The 26,138-nt window shown below is 44.4% G+C and overlaps 1 protein-coding gene across 5 annotated transcripts in view; it reads right to left on the bottom strand.

Moving 5' to 3' along the window:
* Positions 1-26,138, bottom strand: part of ATP6V0A1 (ATPase H+ transporting V0 subunit a1) — a 66,942-nt gene that overhangs the window by 25,693 nt on the left and 15,111 nt on the right. For 3 of the 5 annotated variants that reach the window (XM_010386125.2, XM_030924136.1, XM_030924137.1), the window contains 9 exons: positions 20,509-20,612; positions 20,116-20,242; positions 17,633-17,715; positions 14,939-15,032; positions 10,420-10,632; positions 6,215-6,365; positions 2,532-2,671; positions 1,817-1,971; positions 1,301-1,391 (listed from right to left, as the gene is read on the bottom strand). In XM_010386125.2, the coding sequence (XP_010384427.1) occupies positions 1,301-1,391; positions 1,817-1,971; positions 2,532-2,671; positions 6,215-6,365; positions 10,420-10,632; positions 14,939-15,032; positions 17,633-17,715; positions 20,116-20,242; positions 20,509-20,612 (1,158 nt within the window). The remainder of the gene's footprint in view (positions 1-1,300; positions 1,392-1,816; positions 1,972-2,531; positions 2,672-6,214; positions 6,366-10,419; positions 10,633-14,938; positions 15,033-17,632; positions 17,716-20,115; positions 20,243-20,508; positions 20,613-26,138) is intronic. The other 2 variants (XM_010386141.2, XM_030924138.1) reach the window with 1 other exon arrangement.

Genomic DNA, 26,138 nt, shown 5'->3' on the forward strand with positions numbered 1-26,138 from the left:
TTGTAGATATATCTCTTGAGTCTCTAAATTATAGGTTCTCCTTCCATCTTTCCTTTTTTATTCCTTACAAAATATTTTTTGAAGAAATTGGGTCGTTTATCTTATATATTTTCCCACAGTCTATGTTTTGCTGATTGTAGCCCTATGGTGTTGTCATTCCATCTATTTTTTTGACATGGAGTCTTGCTATATCCCCCAGGCTGGAGTGCAGTGGCACGATCTGGGCTGACTGCAACCTCCTCCTCCCGGGTGCAAGCAATTCTCCTGCCTCAGCCTCCTGTAGCTGGGACTACAGGTGCATGCCACCATGCCCAGCTAATTTCTGTATTTTTAGTAGAGATGGGGTTTCACCATGTTGACCAGGCTGGTCTTGAACTCCTGACCTCAAGTGATCCACCCGACTCTGTGTCCCCAAGTGCTGGGATTACAGGCATTAGCCACCTTGCCCAGCCTGTATTATTTTTCTCTTTTCCTCAGCAGCCAGATGCCCTGTATTACATTCTTGCCACCACTCCGTTTTTACAGCACACAATAAAAAAGATTTGATCATACTTAATTTGCCTAAGCATTTGAAAAAAAAAATTAATTCTGGGATAAGTTTGTGTAAGTTTGTAAAAATAAGAATGCAAGTCTAAAATCCACAGGAAAAATCTCTTTCTGCTTTGTTAAAATATCTGCTAAAAATAAAAAACCAAACTAAGTAAGCAGAAATAAATTAAGAAATGGGAAGCAGTCTTGAAAATCAGTCTTCCCAGAGTTTATATTATTAACCAAATTGGAAATAAGCAGTGCCAGGGAAAAGTATGTGTCTCCTCAAGGCACTTGGGTCTCTTATGGCTTAGAAGTCCTCCAAATACATACATCAAGGTTTCCCAAAAACATGTCAACGAAAACCCACATAACTATTTTTGTTTGTTTGTTTGTTTGTTTTGAGATGGAGTCTTGCTCTGTCACACGGGCTGCAGTGCAGCTTGCTCACTGCAACCTCCGCCTCCCAGGTTCAGGAGATTCTCCTGCCTCAGTCTCCCGGGTAGCTGGGACTACAGGCACGCACCACCACGTCCAGCTAATATTTGTATTTTTCGTAGAGACAGGGTTTCACCATGTTGGCCAGACTGGTCTCGAACTCCTGACCTCAGGTGATCCAACCTCCTCGGCCTCCCAAAGTGCTGGGATTACAGGCACGAGCCACCGTGCCCAGCGAAAGCCCACACAACTATTTATCTTCACTTTAATTCTCTTGCTTCCAGGTTACTGTTAAAAAATTTGAGGTTAGTATATAGGAAGGAAGTCCTCTTACTGGATCAATGCCAAAAGGGTATGGTCCACCGAACACTCCAGGGAGGGCTGGGTTCAGCTGCAGAACAGGGTTCCCCCGAAGCGTCTCTTCACTACCATGACAGGGAAAAAGTCACACTTATTTTTGAACAAGAAAGGGCAACAACAGAAACTGACCCCAAAATAAATTGCTATAGCTATCTTGTCTTTTCAATAAAATGGGAGGGGAAAAAATAAAGAGGAGAGACTAGCAGCTGAGATTGAAGGATCCAAAATGACAAAAAGAAAAATTAAACACACAAACACACAATCAAGTAGGGAACTAGGGAATCTGCTTTTAGTTTCCAAAAAAAATCATTTCTAGTCTTAGTTCCTGGATACTTGCTGAACAAATCACAAAGCACCTCACAGTGTGGAGCATGAATGAGGAGACACTGTCACTACTTCCTAAAGAAGTGTCAGTTTACCATTTGTCTTAAAAATCAGGGCTGAACATGAAATGAATAAGCTTTGAATTTTAGCTTCTTCTGCAACTTACGTCCAATTATAAGTAAACATCGGCCGTACACTCCAGGATGACCCAAAGATATTAAGAGACTTGGAAAAGCAATCATTGTAGATGAGGCCAGTGTACATGGAGAACACACCCATCAATAAAATAATGTATCGACCACTGAACACAGTGCTAAACATCTGGGAACCAGAAGAAAGAAGTAATGAGAATGTACTCACTGCAGCTCACATTGTGACAATGTTATTCAGAATATACCTGCCCCTTTCTCCGGTGCTACTTTACCCCATTCTGATTCAGAGAGCTTGAAGTAAAAACCAAAATACAATGCTAATGAGACAGTCACTTTCACAGGATGTGGCCTCTATGTTTTTATTAGGTTGGTATAAAAGTTATTGTGGTTTTGGCCATTTCTTTTGGCGGCCAAAACCGCAATAACTTTTGCACCAACCTAAATAATTTTTATTTTTTTTAGAGATAAGGTCTCACTATGTTGCCTAGGGTGGTCTCGAATTCCTAGGCTCAAGTGATTCTCCTGCCTCAGCCTCCAAGTAGCTGGGACTACAGGCACACACTATCACTTCCAGCTAGCACATGTCCTCTTTGGTGTGAAAATGAACATAACTTCTCTACTTCCTTTTGATAAATTCATGGATAAAAGACTTCCACATCATGATTTTCATAATGAATGCTTGGGAAATTATAAAATTTCAGTTCAATGCAGATGTAACATAAACATTACCTCATTCTCATTCTTCTGGGAAAGGATCCGGCTCTCCCTCAGTACCATCCACACAGCAAAAAGGGTCATTAAAATGCCATGACCAAAGTCTCCAAACATCACAGCAAATAGAAAAGGGAACGTGATAATAGTATATGGAGCTATAAAGAAACCAAAAAAAGAAAAATACAAAGTACATTAAACCATAGCAATTCCACAAATACCATATTCTTTTCCAACTCTGACCTCAAGTGATCCCCCTGCCTCAGCCTCCCAAGTGCTGGGATTACAGGCGTGAGCCACCGTGCTCAGCCTTCCATACTCTTAAGATCAATATAAGGTGACTTATTCCCCAGCTGCCAGACAGATAGGACTCTCAGAGAAAATCTTTCATGGCAGAATCAACACACCTTCATAAAGTAGCTAATGAAATTTGAGCTACTGATAACTTTTTCTAAGGAGAGATGGGTTCTTGCTCTGCCACCCGGGCTGGAGTGCAGTGGTGCCATCACAGTTCACTGCAGCCTGCAACCCCTAGACTCAAGTTATCCTCCCACCTCAGCTGCCCAAACAGTTGGAACTACAAGTATGTGCCACCATGCCCAGTCAATTTTTTTTTTAATTACTGATAACTTAAAGGATTTGTTTTTTAGATGGAATCTCACTATTTTGCCCAAGCCAGTCCTGAACTCCTGGCCTTGAGCAATCCTTCCACCTCAATCTCCTGAGTATCCGAGATTACAGGCATGAGGCACTGTGCCTAGCAGCTCTGATAATATTTTAAACAAAGAAAAACAGAGGAAATGAAGGTGTAACCCTGACAACATTGGTTTGTTCTTTGATTCTCTTGTAACTCATGGGACCCTGCTCCCAGGGCAGGCCAGCTGTCTTCTCTTTGTGCAGCAACTATGTCCCAGCGATATAAAGCTAAATATCAGATAACGTACAGACGGAGAAAGTCCAGAGCAAAGCAGTTCTTGCATACGGCTCCAACTGAAAATGAATCCTCACACTCTTGATTTAACTCTCCAAATATAGGAGAACTCTCCAAATATAGGAGAAATCTGTGTTGTGCCTAAAATGGCCAATACTTGCTACATTTTTTCTGTCTAACCTTGGAACAGGGAAGCCAAAAAAAAAAAAAAACAAAAAACAACAAAGCCATTTAAAAATATCAGACATCTTAGGAGAAACATTTTGCTTAAAGCAGTTAAAGCAGTTCCTGCAAATCATTTGCTAGAGAAGTCCAGGTGTTTTAGGGTTGTGAGGGCACATGAAAGAATCCAGTCTCATGAACTTTTCTTTTTTTTCGAGACAGAGTCTCACTCTGTCACTCAGGCTGGAGTGCAGTGGCACAATTTTGGCTCACTATAACTTCTGTCTCCTGGGTTCAAGCAATTCTCCTGTCTCAGCCTCCTGAGTAGCTGGGATTACAGGCACGCACCACCAGGCCGGGCTAATTTTTTTGTATTTTTAGTAGAGATAGGGTGTCACCTATTGGCCAGGCTGGTCTTGAACTCCTGACCTCAAGTGATCCTCCCACCTTGTCCTCCCAATGTGCTGGGATTACAGGCATGAACCACCGCACCCAGCCAATGAACTCTTTTTTTTTTTTTTTTTTCTGAGACAGAGCTTCACTCTTGCTGCCCAGGCTGGAGTGCAATAATGCAATATTGGTTCACGGCAACCTCCACCTCCCAGGTTCAAGTGATTCTCCTGCCTCAGCCTCCCGAGTAGCTGAGATTACAGGCATGAGCCACCATGCCTGGCTGATTTTGTAATTTTAGTAGAGACGGGGTTTCTCCATGTTGGTCAGGCTGGTCTTGAACTCCCGACTTCAGGTGATCCACCTGCCTCAGACTCCCAAAGTGCTGGGATTACAGGTGTGAGCCACTGCACCCAGCCCAGCTGATGAACTCTTAAAGGAACACTACCTGACAGTAAACCTGCTCCTTACATCAAATAGGCACTTTTTTTTTTTTTTTTTGAGACAGTCTTGCTCTGTCACCCAAGCTGGAATGCAGCAGCATGATGTCAGTTCACTGCAACCTCCACCTCCTGGGTTCAAGTGATTCTCATGCCTCAGTCTTCCAAGTAGCTGGGACTACAGGTGCGCGCCACCACGTCCAGCTAATTTTTGTATTTTTAGTGGAGGTGGGGTTTCACCATGTTGGCCAGGCTGGTCTCAAACTCCTGACCTCATGTGATCCACATGCCTCAGCCTCCCAAAGTGCTGGGATTACAGGTGTGAGCCACCATGCCCTGCCAGAATGAGCACCTCTGCAAAGGAAGTACACAAGAGCTGAGGTGTCAACATGTTTATTTATTTTTTAATAGAGATGGGATCTCATTATATTGCTCAGGCTGATGTTGAAATCCTGGGCTCAAGCAATCCTCCTATCTCGGCCTCTAAAAGTGCTAGGATTGGCCGGGTGCGGTGGCTCATGCCTGCAATCCCAGCACTTTGGGAGGCCAAGGCAGGCAGATAACGAGGTCAGGAGATCGAGACCACCCTAGCTAACATGGTGAAACCCCGTCTCTACTAAAAATACAAAAAAATGGCTAGGCGCAGTGGCTCACGCTTGTAATCCCAGCACTTTGGAAGGCAGAGACAGGCGGATCACCTGAGGTCAGGAGTTCGAGATAAGCCTGGGCAACATGGTAAAATCCCATCTCAACAAAAATACAAAATTAGCTGGGAGTGGTGGTACATGCCTGTAATCCCAGCTACTTGGGAGGCTGAGGCAGGAGAACTGCTTGCACCTGGGAGGCAGAGGCTGTGGTGAGCTGAGATCGTGCCATTGCGCTCCAGCCTGGGCAACAAGAGTAAATCTCCACCTCACCGAAAAAAAAAAAAATACAAAAAAACTAGCCGGGGGAGGTGGCGGGCGCCTGTAGTCCCAGCAACTCAGGAGGTTGAGGCAGGAGAATGGCGAGAACCTGGGAGGTGAAGCTTGCAGTGAGCCGAGATCGTGCCACTGCACTCCAGCCTGGGCGACAGAATGAGACTCTGTCTCAAAAAAAATAAAAAATAGAATAAAAATTTAAAAAGAAGTGCTAGGATTAACATCTTTAATTTTAATTCAGTTGTTCAACAGCATTTAAAGTGAGGCATTAGAAGAAACAACTAACAAAAAGGCCAGGCATAGTGGGTCACACCTGTAATCCCAGCACTTTGGGAGGCTGAAGGAGAAGGCATGCTTGAGCCCAGGAGTCCAAGACTAGCTTGGGCAACATAACAAAACCCCATCTCTAAAAAAAATTAAAAATTATCAGCCTGGGCAACATAGCGAAACCCATCTCTAAAAAAAATTTTAAAATTAGTCAGGCATGGTGACACATGCCTGTAGTCTCAGCTACTCCAGAGGTTCAGGCGCGAGAATCCCTTGAGCCCAGGAGGTTGAGGCTGTTGTGAGCCGTGATTGCACCACTGCACCACAGCCTGGGCAACAGAATGAGACCCAGTCTCAAAAAACAATCATAAAATAAAAAATTAGCCAGGTGTGGTGGTGTGTGCCTGTGGTCCTACCTATGCAGGAGGCTGAGTTGGGAGGATCTCTTGAGGTCAGGAGTTTGAGGCTGCAGTGAACTACAATCGTGCTGCTGCACCCTAGCCTGGGTGACAGAGGGAGACCCTGTCTCAAAACAAACCAAACAAACAAACAAAAAACTCCAGAGTAAAAAGATAACAAGCTTTCTTTTACCTGGATTTATCTCTCGGTAAGTTCCAATTCCATAAGCGTCTACTATGTTCTGAAAGCCATAGGTAAACTTGTTGGTTTTGTTATAGGTTGGGGGAGTCTGGTTTGTCTGCATCCTGTTCAAAATGGAAGGTACAGTGGAACCACTGTGTTCCTGAAAAACATGAGCACATTTATCAAAATTAGGTTATCCTCCTAATTGTGGTGGTGGTGGTTACACAGGTGTGTATTTCTCAAAACTCATCAAATGGTACACGTAAAATATATGTATTTTCTTTTGTGTAAATTATATCACAATAAAACTAATGAAAAAATAAAAATAGGCCGGGCGCAGTGGCTCAAGCCTGTAATCCCAGCACTTTGGGAGGCCGAGACGGGTGGATCACGAGTTCAGGAGATCGAGACCATCCTGGCTAACACGGTGAAACCCGGTCTCTACTAAAAACTACAAAAAACTAGCTGGGCGAGGTGGCGGCGCCTGTAGTCCCAGCTACCCGGGAAGCTGAGGCAGGAGAATAGCGTGAACCCGGGAGGCGGAGCTTGCAGTAAGCTGAGATCCGGCCACTGCACTCCAGCCTGGGCGACAGAGCAAGACTCCGTCTCAAAAAAAATAAATAAATAAGGCCGGGCACGGTGGCTCAAGCCTGTAATCCCAGCACTTTGGGAGGCCGAGATGGGCGGATCACGAGGTCAGGAGTTCGAGATCATCCTGGCTAACACGGTGAAACCCCGTCTCTACTAAAAAATACAAAAAGCTAGCCGGGCGAGGTGGCTGGCGCCTGTAGTCCCAGCTACTCGGGAGGCTGAGGCAGGAGAATGGCGTAAACCCAGGAGGCGGAGCTTGCAGTGAGCTGAGATCTGGCCACTGCACTCCAGCCTGGGTGACAGAGCGAGACTCCATCTCAAAAATAAATAAATAAATAAACAAATAAATAAATAAATAAATAAAATAAAAAAAATAATAATAAAAATAAATAAATAAAAATAAAACTAGAGGCCGGGCGCGGTGGCTCAAGCCTGTAATCCCAGCACTTTGGGAGGCCGAGATGGGCGGATCACAAGGTCAGGAGATCGAGACCCTCCTGGCTAACCCGGTGAAACCCCATCTCTACTAAAAAATACAAAAAACTAGCCGGGCGAGGTGGCGGGCACCTATAGTCCCAGCTACTCGGGAGGCTGAGGCAGGAGAATGGCGTGAACCCTAAAGGCGGAGCTTGCAGTGAGCTGAGATCCAGCCACTGCACTCCAGTTTGGGCGACAGAGCGAGACTCCGTCTCAAAAAATAAAATAAAATAAAATAAAAATAAAACTAGATTATCTTTCCCAGCCTTTGGGAAAACTGGGACAAGGTATAACATTTACAATGGAAGATTTCTATTAGATCCTATGAAATACATCCTCAATGTGAAAAAAATTTAACTTTAAAATACGTCACCAAAGAAAATGTAGAACTGCCTCTATATCTGCCTTTTTATGAAAGTTGTTCTCCCCCTTTCATGGAGAAAGCAAAGTATGTTCTCTGGCTCTCTTTCTTCACTACCTTCTCTTAACTTCCTGATCCCTTGCAGTCTGGCTGAGCATGCTTATGCAAAGTGACTGGCTCCTGACCAAAGAGCTTCTCTCCCCAATGCACACCCCTAACATTGGAGATCTTTGGTGAAAATCTTTCTTCCTTAGGAGTTCTCCTCCTGCTCGCTAACCATTCTTTTTCTCTCTTTGCTGGTGGTTTCTGCTCTGCCTACCTGATAGCATTGCAGGCCCCCAAACTTTTTTTTCTCTCTATGACCTCCTCTTGGAGGTCTCATTCCCTTCCATTCTCATGACTCCCATTTTCCTTAGCTTTGTCCCCTTGTCTGCTTGACATTTCCACAAGGACCTCAATGTGACTGGAACTGAACTTACCATCTCTCCCCAATCAATAAGCTTCTCTTGCTGAACATTTACTTCCATCATTGGAACCCTAATTATCCTGGTCACTCAGCTTTGATGCCTCAAAAAGATGTTTAAATCTTTCTCCTTGTATTTCTCCTGCACCTTGCTAGGAACCAGGTATCCCTACTGATTTTTCCTGCAGAACATCTCACAATTCGTCATTTTTTTTTCCCATTGTCAAGTCCTACCTGGGGATTCTTATCATTTACTATTCTATGTCTACAATAACCTCCTAACTGAACCCGTACCTACAGAATCTCTTCACCCTTCAATTCAACCTAGATACTATCAGCAGATTACTCTTTTAAAACTGCTTTGAGCCAGAAGCAGTGGCTCACACCTGTAATCCCTGTACTTTGGGAGGCTGAGGCGGGTGAATCACCTGAGGTCAGGAGTTCGAACCAGCCTGGCCAACATGATGAAACCCCGTCTCAACTAAAAATACAAAAAGTTAGTTGGGTGTGGTGGCGCACGCCTGTAATCCCAGCTACTCAGGAGGCTGAGGCAGCAGAATCACTTGAACCAGGGAGGTGGAGGTTGCAGTGAGCTGTGATCGTGCCACTGCACTCCAGCCTGGGCGACGAGAGCAAAGCTCCTTCTCCAAAAAAAAAAACTGATCCACCAGGCATGGTGACTCACTTTTTTTTTGAGACAGTCACACTGTGTTGTGCAGGCTGGAGTGCAGTGGCGTGCTCTCAGCTCACTGCAACCTTTGTCTCCTGGGTTCAAGTGGTTCTCCTGCCTCAGCCTCCTGAGTAGCTGGGATCACAGGCGCCCACCACTATACCCGGCTAACTTTTTTGTATTTTTAGTAGAGACGGGGTTTCGCCATGTTGGCCAGGCTAGTCTCAAACTCCTGACCTCAAGTGATGCACCCGCCTCAGCCTCCCAAAGTGCTGGGATAACAGGCGTGAGTTACCACGCCTGGCCCCAACACTTTGGAAAGCCAAAGAAGGCAGATCACTCGAGCCCAGGAATTTGAGATCAGCCTGGGCAACATGGTAAAATCCTGTCTCTACAAAAAATACAAAAAATTAGGCAGGTATGATGGTGGGCGTCTGCAGTCCTAGCTACTGGGAGTCTGAAGTGGGAGGGATGCTTAAGCCTGGGAGTCAGAAGCTGCAGTGAGCTGAGATGGCACCACTATACTCCAGCCTGGGTAACAAAGCCAGACCCTGTCTCAAAAACAAAATAAAAAATTTTAAAAACCACCCAAAGTGCTTTGATCATGTTCCTTCACCCCTAAAGAACTTCTAATGTCTCTCAACTCCCTCTGGAATACAATTTAAATCTTCTAAGCTATTATTTAAGAACCTTTCACAATTAGGTTCCAAACTACCTGACGCAGACAGGTACTTCTCCTCTTCAGCTAACCCATTGTAAATCCTGTTTGTGCCCAAATATACACGGTCTAATGATACTTCCTGCCTTTGTCCTCTTCTCTTCATTCAGCAGTCTTACCAACATCTTACCATTCTTCAAAGACCTGATCAATTGCCACCTTCTTATAGCTTTTTCCAACTCCATAGTCGGAACTCTCCTAATAAACTGTAAGATACTTGAGGGCATGTTTTGTACATCTCTGCACTTCTCCAGGCACTTAGAGCAGTTCTGTGGATACAGTAGTTGTTCTAATTAACTACTAAACAGAAGCAGTCATATATAGAGAAGGCATCTGGAAACTGATGCCCTGGCCATGAGCAACCCTGAAGAATCATGGGCATTATGATCAAATTATTTCAGCTCTCTGAACTGCAGTCTCCGCATATGCAAAATAAAGATATGCTATGCTATGCTATATATATATGCTAGGCTATGTATGAAATGTGCTGTCAAGTTAAAAGACAAATATATTAAAGAACTCCGAAGGTGAAATGTCATAAAAATGACATTAATGCTACTATTTATTTTCTCTTTTGAGACGGAATCTCGCTCTGTTGCCCAGGATGGACTGCAGTGGCGCCATCTCGGCTCACCGCAAGCTCCGCCTCCCAGATTCACTCCATTCTCCTGCCTCAGTAGCTGGGCAGTAGCTCAGTAGCTCAGTAGCTGGGACTACAGGCACCCACCACCACGCCTAGCTAATTTTTTGTATTTTTCGTGTTAGCCAAGATGGTCTTGATCTCTTGACCTTGTGATCTGCCCGCCTTGGCCTCCCAAAGTGCTGGGATTACAGGCATGAGCCACCGCGCCCGGCCAAAAATGACATTAATGTTACTACTGATGGGAACCTCTCTTCCTGGCCACGAGCTGCGTTGCTAGCTTTGGGGACTCACCGTGCCCCTTCTGAGTGCAAACTGGATGGAGTCAAGGTCGGTGACGGGGCACCAGACCTCTGCAATCAAGCATTTCTGAGTCACATCTATGTTGCACAGGTTCAGGGTGTGGTAGATGGCCTTCATCTTCCGAACTTTGATGAACCAGACACGGATGTTCTTAGCAGCCGCCTGCAGAACCCTCTGGCGGTGATCCTCCGTTTGATTTAGAACCTTTGGGGAGAAAAGGAACAAGCGAGGAATCCTTTTAACACCAGATTTAGATCTCAGGATATGAATGGCAAAGAGGCACAGCTTTCTGAAAAGAATTGCCAGGGAATTGTCTTTTTCTTCCTCTGGCTAGAATGGTTTCTTTTTTCCCAATTACAAGAAATTAGAGTTCTAGTTACTAACATTCATTTTATTTAGCTTCAACCTGAAAAGAAAACTGAGAAAATTGTTTTTTAGCTTTTCTATATATGTTCAATCTTACCACCAGTCCAAGGCATAACAAATGTAGGTCACTGCCTTTAACTTGGCTCATTAAAGAGCAACAACTTTCTATGTGGGGACTGTAACTCAGACTTGAAGAAGTAGGCATCACAAGCCCAGGAGCTGATAAATGAACAAATCCACACAGAATCCCCTGCACATGGGCCAGCAACAGGAGAGGGCAGAAAGAGGCGGTGCTGAATACCACGGCCTGCCTACACTGGAAACATGGGCCAGGAGACGCCGTGGGATCAGGAGCACCTGTGATCTTTACAGGGGGCTTGGACTGCCACAGACCACTGCCATCATGAGGGCAGCTAAGGTGTTACCTTTATGTCAGGCTTCTCAGAGGAAAAAATGGTTCAGTGTTGATCCTTTCGAAACCAGTACAGGCCGGGCACGGTGGCTCAAGCCTGTAATCCCAGCACGTTGGGAGGCCGAGATGGGCGGATCACAAGGTCAGGAGATCGAGACCATCCTGGCGAACACAGTGAAACCCCGTCTCTACTAAAAATACAAAAAACTAGCCGGGCGAGGTGGCGGGCGCCTGTAGTCCCAGCTATTTGGGAGGCCGAGGCAGGAGAATGGCGGGAACCCGGGAGGCGGAGCTTGCAGTGAGCTGAGATCCGGCCACTGCACTCCAGCCTGGGCGACAGAGCAAGACTCCGCCTCAAAAAAAAAAAAAAAAAAAGAAACCAGTACAGATTTCCCTCAGAGGAATCACAGTGCCAAGACTAGGGTGGGAGGAAGGTACAGGAACATTTTACATTCCATTGGCTTAATACCAAATATTTAAGTTTTTTTTTTTTTTTTTTTTGAGATGGCGTCTCACTCTGTGGCCCAGGCTGGAGTGCGGTGGTGTGGCCTTGGCTCACTGCAACCTCCGCCTCCTGGGTTCAAGTGATTCTCTTGCCTCAGCCTCGAGAGTAGCTGGGATTACAGGCGCGCACCACCACGCACGGCTAATTTTTGTATTTTTAGTAGAGACGGGGTTTCACCATGTTGGTCAGGCTGGTCTCGAACTCCTGACATCATGATCCACTTGCCTCGGCCTCCCAAAGTGTTGGGATTACAGGCATGAGCCAACGCGTCCAGCCCATATTTCAGTGTTTAATAGCAGAAGTGTGGCTAAGCCTGCTGCTTCCAATTGGAAGAAATTAGGCAAGCAACCCAAAGCACAAGTCTGCACCATAGACAATTCTTCAAGTGAGTTCAGAACAAAGCAGTAATTACTCCCTGAAAAACTGTCTTGGGCAGAGGAAGGTGACCTCCGTAAAGAGGTTTGTTTTGTTTTGTTTTTAAAAGCAAAGCCATGGCATGCTAGGGAAATACATCACTTGAAGATAGCTACTTTCTTTCCTTCTGGTTGTGGACTATTTCACAATTACTATTACTCACTCCTGTAATCCCAGCACTTTGGGAGGCCAAGGCAGGAGGATTGCTTGAGGTCAGGAGTTCCAGACCAGTTTGGGCAACATAGTGAGACCCTATCTCCACAAAAACATACCAAAAAATAATTAGCTGGGCATGACAGCAAGCACCTGTAGTCCCAGCTACTTGGGAGGCTGAGACAGATTGCTTGAGCCTAATCGGTCAAGGCTGCAGTGAGCCAAGACTGTGCCACTGCATTCCAGCCTGGGTGATAGAGTGAGATCTGTCTTGAAAACAAAACAGAACAAACAAACAAAAAAACCTTTTTCTAGAAGGATGCTAAAGAAACTAGCAAACAATGTTCTATTTGCCTTTCTCTTTCCTCATCCCACTCCTTGGTATTCAATCCCTTTTAAACTTTCAGTTCCTACAGCTAGATTTTTAAAAAATCAAATTTTGGTCAGTTATAATGTCTACCGCACATGCTCTTTACATCTACCCATAGAACTGGAAGGAGATTAAGACAGCCTTAGAACCCAGAATGTACTAATATAGCCTGTCATTCACCAGCAGTTCTAAAACTCTCTCTCTCTGGTTAAACAGGTAAGTGTATCTCAAAAGAGCCAGCAACAGGTCAGATTGGTGGGTCATACATGATGGAGGTCACTGAGAGTTGAAATGGAAGTTACAGGCTGGGCATAGTGGCTCATACCTGAAATCCCAGCACTTTGGGAGGCCAAGGCAGGCAGATCACCTGAGGTCAGGAGTTCAAGACCAGCCTGGCCAATGTGGCAAAATCCCGTCTCTACTAAAAATAAAAAAATTAGCCAAGTGTGGTGGCGGGCGCCTGTAATCCCAGCTACTTGGGAGGTTGAGGCAGGAGAATCGCTTGAACCCGGGAGGCAGAGGTTGCAGTGAACCAAGATCACGTCACTGCACTCTAGCCTGGGAGACACAGCAAGACTCTGTCTCAAAAAAAAAAAAAAAAAAAAGAGAAATGGAAGTTAGAACGTATCTCTGACAATTCTGCCACTGACAAAAGGAACTGCCTTTGGGATTAAGCATGTTTATTAATATTCTAAGGGGGTAATCATCACTTTCATTCTTTCAAAGGGAACAAAGCCCCACTCACCAGTCTTTCCTTCCATGTACACATAGTTCACAACTCCTCCCTCAGAGCTCTGTGATAACCGTAGTGTGCATAAACCACACTTACTGCAATTTGGCAAAACTCCAACACAGTCTCTTCTTGGGTACAAAAGTCACACCAGGGCTTTTTGGCTAGACTGTGTGGTTAAGATCAAAGGTGACCGCAGGGATGCATGCCGAGCTACTGGGACTGGCTGCCTCGGGAGGGTGTGTGGGAGAGGACAGAACTGACTTCTCATGTATTTTTAGATTGTTTGATATATATTTTTCTTAACTAAGCATACTTTTAAAAAATTATTATTATAAAAACTTCAGCCGGGCGTGGTGGCTCATGCCTGTAATCCAGCACTTTGGGAGGCCGAGGCAGGCAGATCATGTGGTTAGGAGATCGAGACCATCCTGGCTAACACGGTGAAACCCCGTCTCTACTAAAAAATACAAAAAATTAGCCGGGCGTGCGGTGGGCGCCTGTGGTCCCAGCTACTCAGGAGGCTTAGGCAGGAGAATGGCATGAACCCAGGAGGCGGAGCTTGCAGTGAGCTGAGATCGTGCCACAAGACTCCAGCCTGGGCAACAAAGTGAGACTCTGTCTCAACAAAACAAAAAACAAACAAAAAAAACTATATCAGACTTGGCTTGGCACAATGGCTCATGCCTGTAATCCCAGCACCTTGGGAGGCTGAGGCAGGTGGATCACTTGAGGTCAGGAGTTCAAGACCAGCCTAGCCAATGTGGTAAAACCCCATCCCTACTACAAACACAAAAATTAGGCCAGGCACAGTGACTCATGCTTATAATCCCAGCACTTTGGGAGGCCGAGGTGGGAGGATCACTTGAGGTCAGGAGTTTGAGACCAGCCTGGCCAACATGGTGAAACCCTGTCTCTACTAAAAATACAAAAATTAGCCAGGTTTAGTGGCACATGCTTGTAATCCCAGCTACTTGGGAGGATGAGGCAGGAGAATCACTTGAACCTGGGAGGCAGAGGTTGCAGTGAGCCAAGATCACGCCACTGCACTCCAGCCTGGGCAAAAGAGCGAGACTCTGTCTCAAAAAAAATAAACAAAAATACAAAAATTAGTTAGGCATGATGGCACATGCCTATAATCCCAGCTACTCAGGAGGCTGAGGCAGGAGGATCACTTGAGCCTAGGAGGCGAAGGTTGCAGTGAGCTGAGATAGCGCCATGGCACTCCAGCCTGGGTGACAGAGTGAGACTCTGTCTCAAAAAAAAAAAAAAAAAAAAAATCTCAGACTCATGAGGTGGAGAGGAATTGAATATGCTAGGCAACAACGAATCTAGATGCTTAGCATTCCTGTCTCGTTTGAGGAGGGCTAATGCTATTTTTAACCATCATTCCCTGACACTTTCTCAGCTCCCAGAAGGACATATTACCCATGGACATTTCTTTTTTTGGTATCCTGGTTTGCTACAGGTGGCTTGTAGACCATTAGCGTTTCAAGAAAGGAGGATGGTCTTGTATTCCAGTGTTTCACAAAAACAAATTCCCTCCAGCCTTCTGCATACCATTTGGAGATCATCAATTCTAGTATTCACTCCGGAAGCCATTTCCTTCCTCTCCTGTGGTGTCTCAGGACAGGGATAGAGCGAGGCTCGGAACCTGGAATGTAGGAACATCGAAGTTTCTTAACTTATCTAATTTAAATAATCTCAGAAAGTAATCCTAATGTACCAGAAGGACCAAAACAGGATTAGGTCAGATCGATGTATTAAGTCAACACTATTTTTCTTTTTTGTTTTTTGAGACAGAGTTTCACTGTATCACCCGGGCTGGAGTGAAGTAGCACAATCTCAGCTCACTGCAACCTCTGCCCCTGGGTTCCAGCGGTCCTCCTGCCTCAGCCTCCCAAGTACCTCAGATTATAGGCACCTGTCACCACACCTGGCTAATTTTTGTATTTTTACTAGAGATGGGGTTTCACCACATTGGCCAGGCTGGTCTCCAACTCCTGACCTTAGGCGATCCACCCACCTCAGCCTCCCAAAGTGCTGAGATTACAGGCATCAGCCACCGCGTCCAGCCTAAGTCAACACTATTTATGTGAAACGACCTGCAGACAAAGCAATTATAACATCTGAACTATCTTGACATTCTCTGTAGCTATGAAATTCCCTTGAGATTAAAAAAAAAAAAGTAAAGCAAATTATATTGTAAATTAACGGAGTAAGATGGCATGGAAAAAATCCTATCCCTAGGCTAGGCGCAGTGGCTCACGCCTGTAATCCCAGCACTTTGGAAGGCTGAGGCAGGTGGATTGCTTGATTCTAGAAGTTCAAGACAAGCCTGAGCAACACGGTGAAACCTCATCTCCACAAAAAATACAAAAATTAGTTGGGCACAGTGGCACATGCCTGTAGTCCCAGCTACTCACAAGGTTGAGGTGGGAGAATCAACTGAGCTCAGGAAGTCAAGGCTATAGTGAGCTGTGATCATGCCACTGCACTTTAGCCTGGGCAATGGAGTGAGACCCTGCCTCAAACAAACAAACAAACAAAAAGGCCGGGCACAGTGGCTCACGCCTGTAACACCAGCACTCTGAGAGCTGAGGCAGGCAGATCGCTTGACATGAGGAGTTTGAGACCAGCCTGGCCAACATGGTGAAACCCCATCTCTACTAAAAATACAAAAATTAGCCGGGCGTGGTGGCGCACATCTGTAGTCCCAGCTACTTGGGAGGCTAAGGCAGGAGAAATCGCCTGAACCCTGGAGGTGAAAGTTGCAGTGGGCTGTGATTGTGCCACTGCACTCCAGCCTGGGTGGCAGCTCGACACTCCATCTCAAAAAAAAAATCTGTCCCTAAGGCAGAATTTCAGAAAATTTAAGGACATAGCATCTATGCTAAGTATGGAGACTCACTGTCCCAGAATAATATGGCATTTATAAACCATGAGTCCTTAAGAATTATTTTTCCCCAAGTTAAGGAAATTGTGGTTCTTTTTTTCAGTTTTTAGTTTTTTATAGACATGGGGTCTCACTAAGTTGGCCAGGCTGGTCTTCAAATCCTGGGGTCAAGTAATCCTCCTGCCTCGGCCTCCCAAAGTGTTGGGATTACAGGCGTGAGCCATTGTATCTGGCCACAAGTTCTGATGTTATTTTTTTAAATGAATTTAGGGTCGCGTGCAGTGGTTCACACCTGTAATCCCAGCACTTTGGGAGGCCGAGGTGGGTGGATCACCTGAGGTCAGGAGTTTGAGACCAGCCTGGCCAACATGGCGAAACCCCATCTCTACTAAAACACAACAAAAAATTTGCCGGGCGTGGTGGCAGGTGCCCGTAATCTCAACTACTCAGGAGGCTGGAGAATCACTTGAACCTGGGAGGCAGAAGTTGCAGTGCACCGAGATCACACCATTGCACTCCAGCCTGGGCGTGGAGTGAGCCTTGGTCAGAAAAAAAAAAAAAAGGAAAAAGAATTTAGTGGCTCACACCTCTAATCCCAGCACTTTGGGAGGTTGAGATGGGCAGATTCCTTGAGTCCAGGAGTTCCAGGACAGCCTGAGCAACATGGCAAAACCCTGTCTCTACAAAGAATACAAAAAATTAGCCAGGTATGGTGGGCGCACGCCTGTAGTCCCAGCTACCCTAGAGGCTGAGGCAGGAGAATCCCCTGAGCCCAGGCAGTCAAGGCTGCAGTGAGCCGTGATCATCCCACCGCACTCCAACCTGGGTGACAGAGTGAGACCCCCCACCTGAACAACAAAAATAAAAATAAAAGGCCGGGCGCGGTGGCTCACGCTTGTAATCCCAGCACTTTGGGAGGCCAAGGCGGGCAGATCACAAGGTCAGGAAATCGAGACCACGGTGAAACCCCGTCTCTACTAAAAATATAAAAAAAAAATTAGCCGGGCACGGTGGTGGGCACCTGTAGTCCCAGCTACTCAGGAGGCTGAGGCAGGAGAATGGCGTGAACCCGGGAGGCGGAGCTTGCAGTGAGCTGAGATCTGGCCACTGCACTCCAGCCTGGGTGACAGAGCGAGACTCCGTCTCAAAAAAATAAATAAATAAAAAATAAATAAATAAAAATAAAAATGAATTCAGGTTATTTTGAATTGATTAAAATAGCCCCTAACATTATTAAAAGATAAATTCACTGTGTCGAGGTAAACTAAAAAGGATTTGTATTTCACTATTCTGAACTTTAAGACTCAACATGTGGGCAGCATGGCTGTGCCCTCCTGGTAGAGGCATGCCTCTCTTACCCTTCACAGATTTTCTTGACTCTGTTTTTCAGCTGATCGCCTTGGAAGAAAATGATAAACACAGACTTGTGCACGTAGTCACCCTAGGCCCCAGAATAAAAAAACAAGAGTTCAGACTTCTGTATCTGGATGAAAACCTCTTAAATAACCAACTTTTTTGGTGATGTAAGAACAATAGGCATCCTTTAAGGACATGGCAATCCCGCACTTTAACCACTGCCCTCACTCCATTTCCTAAGCTTCACTACAAGAACATCTACCCTATAATCTCTAATTCACAAAAATCTTTCTCTATTTGTTTTTTTGACTCAACCAGGAGCTTGAAGCTAAAATGATGCTCCTCTTAGCACTGTTTAGACTTATTTACCAATTCAACTTTAAATCTTATATTGCCTGAATGATAAAAGTATAGGATAGAAAAGAGAAGGAAGCCATTTCTGTCTGTTCTGGGACTTAGAAATTCTTAGATAAAAAGGGCTGAACAACTACAAGGAACTGAGTCCCTGGGAAGAACGCTGATGTAGAATCCCACAATTCAAGCTAATCTGGACTTTATGGGGCAGGGAGGAAGGTAATCCATTCCAAATACCAAATTTATACCTGAAGTAAGATGCAAGGACTGGAAGGAAAGATCAGAAAAAAAGGTATATGGCGTGTTAACCAGGATTGTCTCTGGTTGTCGGCATATTCTCATAGTCATACACAGCATGTACAGCTTTTATAATAACAAACAAAACTTCAGAAGGATAAAAGGAGATAAGGAGTGAAGAAAATTAGGCTAAAGGCTCTGAAATCCCTAAATTCTCTAGGCTAAACTAGAACCCATACTTTGTGCAGCCTGATCTGTTATAGATATCCAGGGTCCCCATTTTTACATTTGTTGATAAAATAACCTTTCTGTTGCCAAGAGGAAACCTGACTGAATACTCCTGAGAAAAGTTCCTCATTAGTGTGGCTGCCGATTACAATGTTTCCACAACCTGAAGGCCTTTGGCAAGACTGTGAAACTATATCCCCAAGCCGGGGGTTCACCTGAAGTGTCACCACACTCTTCCACGGCATGGAGGATGAAAGCCCTGCAGCTGCACAGCCCACCCAATCTGAGAAATCTCACAGTTCAATATCTCCTCTTAGGTAAAGAACACTAATTTAAGAAATTCACAAGATAATTCAAAACAGAAAAACTAACTTCAGGTTTCTAAATAACACTCCTACAAAAGCAAAGTAAAATTTTTGCAGTACATTTATCTTTACTTGTACTCCCTGAAATCAGGACTCACCACACCTAAATGCAGGTTTAGACAATAAACTCTGTCTCATTATGGCAAATGCCAAGATGTTAAACTGTTTCTACTTCCTGAAGTACTGGGTGGGGAAGATCATCCTATTTTGTGCGATATCTATAAACTAAGTTTCTTTTTTTTTTTTTTTTTTTTGAGACGGAGTCTTGCTCTGTTGCCCAGGCTGGAGTGCAATGGCCGGATCTCAGCTCACTGCAAGCTCCGCCTCCCAGGTTCACGCCATTCTCCTGCCTCAGCCTCCCGAGCAGCTGGGACTACAGGCGCCCGCCACCATGCCCGGCTAATTTTTTTGCATTTTTTAGTAGAGACGGGGTTTCACCGTGTTAGCCAGGATGGTCTCGATCTCCTGACCTCGTGATCCGCCCATCTTGGCCTCCCAAAGTGCTGGGATTACAGGCTTGAGCCACCGCGCCCGGCCGTTATAAACTAAGTTTCTAATCCTTCCAACAAACAAACAAAAAAACTTTACCAAGTAAAATTTCATCAGCTTATTAAGACCACAGTTTAGGAAATCTCTCCTTCTCTTTTTATACATGAATATTACCAAATTTGGGGCTGGGCAGGGTGACTCACGCCCATAATCCCAACACTTTGACAGGCCGAGGCAGGCGGATCACTTGAGATCAGAAGTTCAAGATCAGCCTGGGCAACATGGTAAAACAGTCTCTATCGAAAATACAAAAAAAAAATTAGCCAGGCATCATGGCGCATGCCTGTAATCCCCAGCTATTTGGGAGGCTGAGGCAGGAGAATCGCTTGAACCCAGGAAGCGGTGGTTGTGGTGAGCGGAGATCGCGCCACTGCACTCCAGCCTGGACGACAGAGAGAGACTCTGCCTCAAAAAAAAAACAAAAACAAATAAAAACACATTTGGAACCAGATATCTTGCTTTAAAGTTAATTTTCATAAAAGACAAATAAGTGAAAATAAAAATTTCTAATCAGAATAACATCTACACGGGTAAACTTGAAAATATGTATACGTCATGTATACGTCACACATTCATATGTATCTATGACAGCAATTAACTTAGAGAAAGTACTTCAAATTCTCCAATTAGAGCAGAGATAAAGATAATGGCTCCTCTGTGGAAGCGCTGGATTTAGGTGGCCCCATGCTACGTTACTGCTCTGGGCTCCCTTTACAAGACCTACTCCACAGGATGCAATCTCCTTGTCTTACAGTCACAGGATCCTCCAGGGGGTTCTCGATTTCAGCCTGTCGCAGGAACACATTTCCCCGGCATACCCGCCAAAGCATGCGCTCAAAAGTAGGGATGCGCTCCCGGTTAATGACACCAGCCACGAAGCTGTGGGGAGAAGAGGCAGATTGGAAACCTATTCCATGTCATGGGATGGAAGGTTTTAAGACAAGTCTTGTTCCCAGCCTCCCTTATGAACCCAGCAGAGAGCTGACAGAGCAACTCAGGCATGAATCCAGAGCTGTAGGACTATCTCAACAGGCTCAGAGGAGGGCATATCCTGGTAGCAAGTGAATCCCCAGTCTCATTGCTCTTCTGAACAGCAGAGATGAACATGGCCCCACTGAATACAGAAAGGTTGACATGGCACTTACCCAAGTCTTAAAGGCGTGCCTCTTCCCATCTCACTTGGCTCCAAGAGGGATGAGGACTCTTCCAACAGGTCTGGATCCGCCATCTGCTGATGATGCAATTCAGCCTGAATTCACAAATCAATTAATATCTAATGAAAATAGTTAGTGGCATGCAGGGAACGAGGAACCAGGAGACAGGTTCAGAAAATAAGGATGAAAAAGAAAACAAACCACCAAAAGACAAGATATACCCATAAAAAGACAAGAAGAATAGGGGACGAAAACCAATAAAACAAATGTGAGGTAAAGAAAGCATAATTGCCCCAGTAAAGCATCTGGGGAAATGGTTTTAGAAATAAGGAATAAAAGAAAAAAACATTAAGTGATGGTGACATGTATAAATCTGTTACTTGGTGGAAGCCATTTTCTCTCCTATGTTTCCCTGAATGAACAATGAAGGTGCCAGGAAATACCTCTGCATGTAGATAGGAAGCTAAAATCTCTCTCCCTTCTGTGCAATAATGAGGAGGCTCTGCAGATACTCTCAACATTTAATTTCTGGGCAGCTACAAACTAGAATTTTCCCTGTGTGAGAATGTGAAAGATAGAGGCTCTCTGTCCAGGAAGAAGCAAGGCACTGCCACTGTCTTTGAATACTGTGTAGTCTGGAGAAAGACAGAAGGGGCAGCTCCAGATATCTACGTTTCCAGCCCCTTTAAAATTCAGAACATGAGAACTTTCAGCATACTCACTTACAGAATGCTCCAAGCCATGGGACTTAAAGAGTATTTATGTCTTCGAAAGGATAAGAAGCACAATAGCTGGGCAGGCCTGTAAAAACATATCTGAATGTCCCATTTTCTGACTAGGAATCTTCTAAATAAGTTCACATAGGCTTTACAGTTGTAGGATTCTTTTTTTTTTTTTTTTTGAGACGGAGTCTTGCTCTGCCGCCCAGGCTGGAGTGCAGTGGCCGGCTCTCAGCTCACTGCAAGCTCCGCCTCCCGGGTTCACGCCATTCTCCTGTCTCAGCCTCCCGAGTAGCTGGGACTACAGGCGCCCGCCTCGTCGCCCGGCTAGTTTTTTGTATTTTTTAGTAGAGACGGGGTTTCACCGTATTAGCCAGGATGGTCTCGATCTCCTGACCTCGTGATCCGCCCGTCTCGGCCTCCCAAAGTGCTGGGATTACAGGCTTGAGCCACCGCGCCCGGCCACAGTTGTAGGATTCTTGAGAACACAGCTCAAGAATCAAGTAAAGTGAAGGAAAAGCAACAGATAATAAACCAAACTAGAGCTCATGGGCTGGTGTAATTGGTAAGATTTAAAATGACTTCCACCATGACAGCTTATACAATGAAATGAAGAAGGATCTTCCCACACACGGGTCTACATTTCCTGGCCTCTCTCTACCCAACTCATCCTACCACCCTTTACTCCCATCAGAAAGGAGAAGCTGCTCCAAAAAACAAAACAAAACAAAACAAAAACCAGTCCAATCATCTTCTCCTTTGCCTCATCACCCCAACTCTAATATCCAGGCAATACTTGTTTGACCAAAAACTAGGAGTAAACCAGAACAATCATCCTCTTCAAAAGCAAAATAAGACAAAAAATCAGAAGAGTTTTTCTCTATCATTTTCATTCCAAATTTCAATCTGATTCTACCCGTCAGCCACACTCTTAAAAAGCAGCACAGGAACCATCACTTGATAAAGTCACGGGATCATAAACATAGCAAAAAGGGGGGAAAAACTGTGTGTAAACCAGATGGTAAGTCTGAAGGCCTAAAAAATTGAAAGCAATCATTTTGGGAAGTAAGGATCAACACCAGAAGTGCAGAGAAATACTGTCATGAGATTGGAAAAGTTTAAGATGAGATCATGGAGACACTGGTTACCACTTGCTGTTTTTTTTTTTTGTTTTTTTTTGAGACGGAGTCTCGCTCTGTCGCCCAGGCTAGAGTGCAGTGGCCGGATCTCAGCTCACTGCAAGCTCCGCCTCCCGGGTTTACGCAATTCTCCTGCCTCAGCCTCCTGAGTAGCTGGGACTACAGGCGCCTGCCACCTTGCCCGGCTAGTTTTTTGTATTTTTTAGTAGAGACCGGGTTTCACCGTGTTAGCCAGGATGGTCTCGATCTCCTGACCTCATGATCCGCCCATCTTGGCCTCCCAAAGTGCTGGGATTACAGGCTTGAGCCACCACGCCCGGCCCACTTGCTGTGACATGGAAGTTGAGGGGGTTCTTTCAGTTTCTACTTGCAATCTTATCAGCTGACTGCAGGCAACTTGTTTTCAGGATCCCGATGATTACAACATTTCAACTTGTTCTTGATTTATCCCTTGGCAAAAACCAGTGAGCCTGACTGCTAATCACAAGACTTCATCCTACTTGCCTGGATGTCTCACAAGACGTGGTTTAAGTCAACCCTAAATATCAGACTCAATGCAAACACATGTGCTCTAAAGTAGACAACTGATGGAAAAGCAAACAGTACTTAGCAACTAGACCACTTCAAAGACTCTATCTAGGACTCTCTGAGAATAAAAACAACAAAATTAAAATTCAACAGAAACTTGCAATAATATTTGAATTGCTAATTTCACCCTTCATACTTAAGAATTCTGTCTTAGAGAGAAAAGTTACAAATTTTTAAATAAAATTGTGCCTGGTGAGAACCTAGGAAGACTAGAACCACCCACTAACAGAAGGCCTTTAAGGCAATACCTAAAACCGCGTGGTTGAGAGTATCTAAATCTTAGAGCAGGGGTGTCTGATCTTTTGGCTTCCCTGGGCCACACTGGAAGAAGAACTGTCTTGGGCCACACATAAAATACACTAACACTAATGATAACTAATGAGCTAAAAAAAAATTGCAAAAAAATCTCATAATGTTTTGAGAAAGTTTACGAATCCGTGTTGGGCCACATTCAAAGCTGTCCTGGGCCACATGAGGCCTGAGGGCCATGGGCTGGACAAGCTTGTCTTGAGGGTATCTGGGTCCTCTAATAACAATACTGTAAATATCCCTCTACATTACTTGCTATGCCCTCTGGTTTCTCCATTCAGATACTGAAAAACATGTCTTATAAAAAGGAAGTAGGAGAACTTCAGTTCTGTTTCTACAGCAATTAGGTATAAATAGCACATCCAGTTCAAGCTATGTCAATTACCAAGAACAAACAATTATTGCCATCTACATCAAGAAAAAAATTTTATTTCATTACTTAAGGTATTCACCCAGGCCCCAAAGGAAATGGCGGATGGGAAAAAAAATAAAGAAAGCAGATGGATGGAAAACTGAGAAGGAAAGGAAAGCAGGGATCTGCATGCCATTAACCATTACTTTTCCAGTCTTCTTTACGTTCTCATATGTTATGGTGCTTATGGTAAAAGATGCAGAGATATCTCTCCAGCTCTTACAGTTCTTCATAAGCAAGAAGACTGAGAAAAGGATAATCATTAACAAGTCATTTTAAATGCCCTAGATAAGAAATGACTAAGTCAAATTTGTAATCATCTTTAATCATAAGAGTATTCAATATATGCTTATTTTTCCCCTTACACACACCCTGCCAATCATAACTCCTATGCCTAAATATAGAATCATTTTCTGATTTAGCCATTTCTGCTAACTCATTATAGTGAATTATTATTGTAGTCACCAGATTATAAAAAATAAGGGTTTATAACTGGTAGTGTTTTAGGCCCTTTGCAAATATTATAAATTCAGACACAGAAGAAAATCTCATTAAAAATCCTAAGTTTTCAACATCTGAGGGTCCCAAGTGTCCTATCTTTTGCATTATTTGAAGTGCACTCACATGTGCAGATGCAAAGTTGTGGCAGTGACACCTGAGCCTGCTGCTAGGCAGCAGCAGGGCAAGGTCTATGGAAAGGAACCTGGCTGAGGCTGTGAGTTAGCGCAAGAACAGGCAAGGCAGAGAGGTTCTTGCCAGGAGACTTCTTGCAACGCAGGGAGGCTGCTAGGAATGAAAGGGGAGTTGATGACAAAAGCAGCATGAGAACCTCTCATAGCCACGGCCTTGTGCTCTAAGTACTTCCAGAGATTGAAAAAAAAAAGTTTTGAATAAAATAGGAGGGGGAGGCTGGGTGCGGTGGCTCACACCTGTAATCCCAGCACTTTGGGAGGACGAGGCAGTTGGATCACGAGGTCAGGAGTTCACGACCAGCCTGGCCAATATGGTGAAACGCCTGTCTCTACTAAAACTACAAAAATTAGCTGGGCATGGTGGTGCACACCTATGGTCACAGCTGCTTAGGAGGCTGAGGCAGGAGAATTGCTTGAACCCGGGAGGCAGGGGTTGCAGTGAGCCAAGATCGCGCCATTGCACTCCAGCCTAGGTGACAGAGCAAGACTCTGTCTCAAAAAAAAAAAAAAAAGAGGGGGAAAACAGCCCAGCATGAATAGGGCACAAAGATCATGAAGACTTAGAGTCTGTCTTCTCAAAATAGGCATTTAGTGTTTAGACTTATTATTCACAAAATAAAATTCCTAAATCCATGAATTATGATTTAAAAATATCATTTTTCCAAATGGTTCCTCTTATTTTCATTTTTACTAAGTTCTTTTCATTAGAAAATTAAAAGTTTAAATAATTATTTCCCTTAAGGGAATCCACCTATCAGTCTTTATTCGGAATTTCTCCAAAAATGAACCGTAACAGGAAGCTGGCTCTCATTCTTAAACTTAGGAGGTCTTGAAAGACATTTTCATATGAGATAGCAGTATCTCAGCAGTAAACTAAAGAGTATATCAAAAGGGAAAAAAAAGGGGACAGGGAAGGTAAAAGAATTAAGCTCCAAATAATGCTAAAAAGTAGCTGAGCTCTGACTATAAGGCCAGGTTTACATCAGATCTGTGGGTAGCAGCTTGGACATGTTTAGCAAAGCGCACACCTGTGAGCATATGAAAGCTCATGTTCTGGGGTGCTTCTTAATATGACCGAATGATACATGCCTTGAACACGTCTTACTCACCTTGTGTCTCACAAAGAGTAGGTGCTCATTACATGTTCAGTGAATTAGTGAACAAAAATACAATAATGTCTGTACAGTGAGCACACTGGAATTGCAGGTTCATTAAAAACATATGGCTTAAGTGGAAACGCCTATTGCAAAAGACCTTAAACACTTAAGAGTTAATCACACTGTCCCACACCCTCTAATGTGATGTCATTAGGGACTGGCAAAAGAAGTTACCACTAGACTCAAAATTCTCGACTCCATGAGCAATCTAAATAAATATTAATACCTTCTGATTCTTGAAAGGACCAGGAAATTAAATTCATATGAGTTTTTCCCCTTTCCTTTGCCCCAGCAGATCCTTTTAATTAAATGGCTTCTCTGAGTCAAAGCCTTAAATTAGTGAGGAATGTATCACATCCTCAGCAGACTTTCTCTAGCCCAGCAGTTTTCAAACTAGCATGCCTCAGGATCACCTGGTAAATACAGACTACTAGGCCTAACTCCCACAGTTTCTGATTCAGTAGGTCTAGGGTGGAGACTGATAATTCATACTTCTGACAAGATTACAGGTGAGTCTGCTGCTGTTGTTTGAAGAACTCCTGCTCCAACCTAGAGAATTATGGATATTTAATCTCCCCTCAAAAGATAAAAATTTCTGAGATAAG

This window comes from Rhinopithecus roxellana, chromosome 19 (assembly GCF_007565055.1).
Source record: "Rhinopithecus roxellana isolate Shanxi Qingling chromosome 19, ASM756505v1, whole genome shotgun sequence".
Lineage (NCBI taxonomy): Eukaryota > Metazoa > Chordata > Mammalia > Primates > Cercopithecidae > Rhinopithecus > Rhinopithecus roxellana.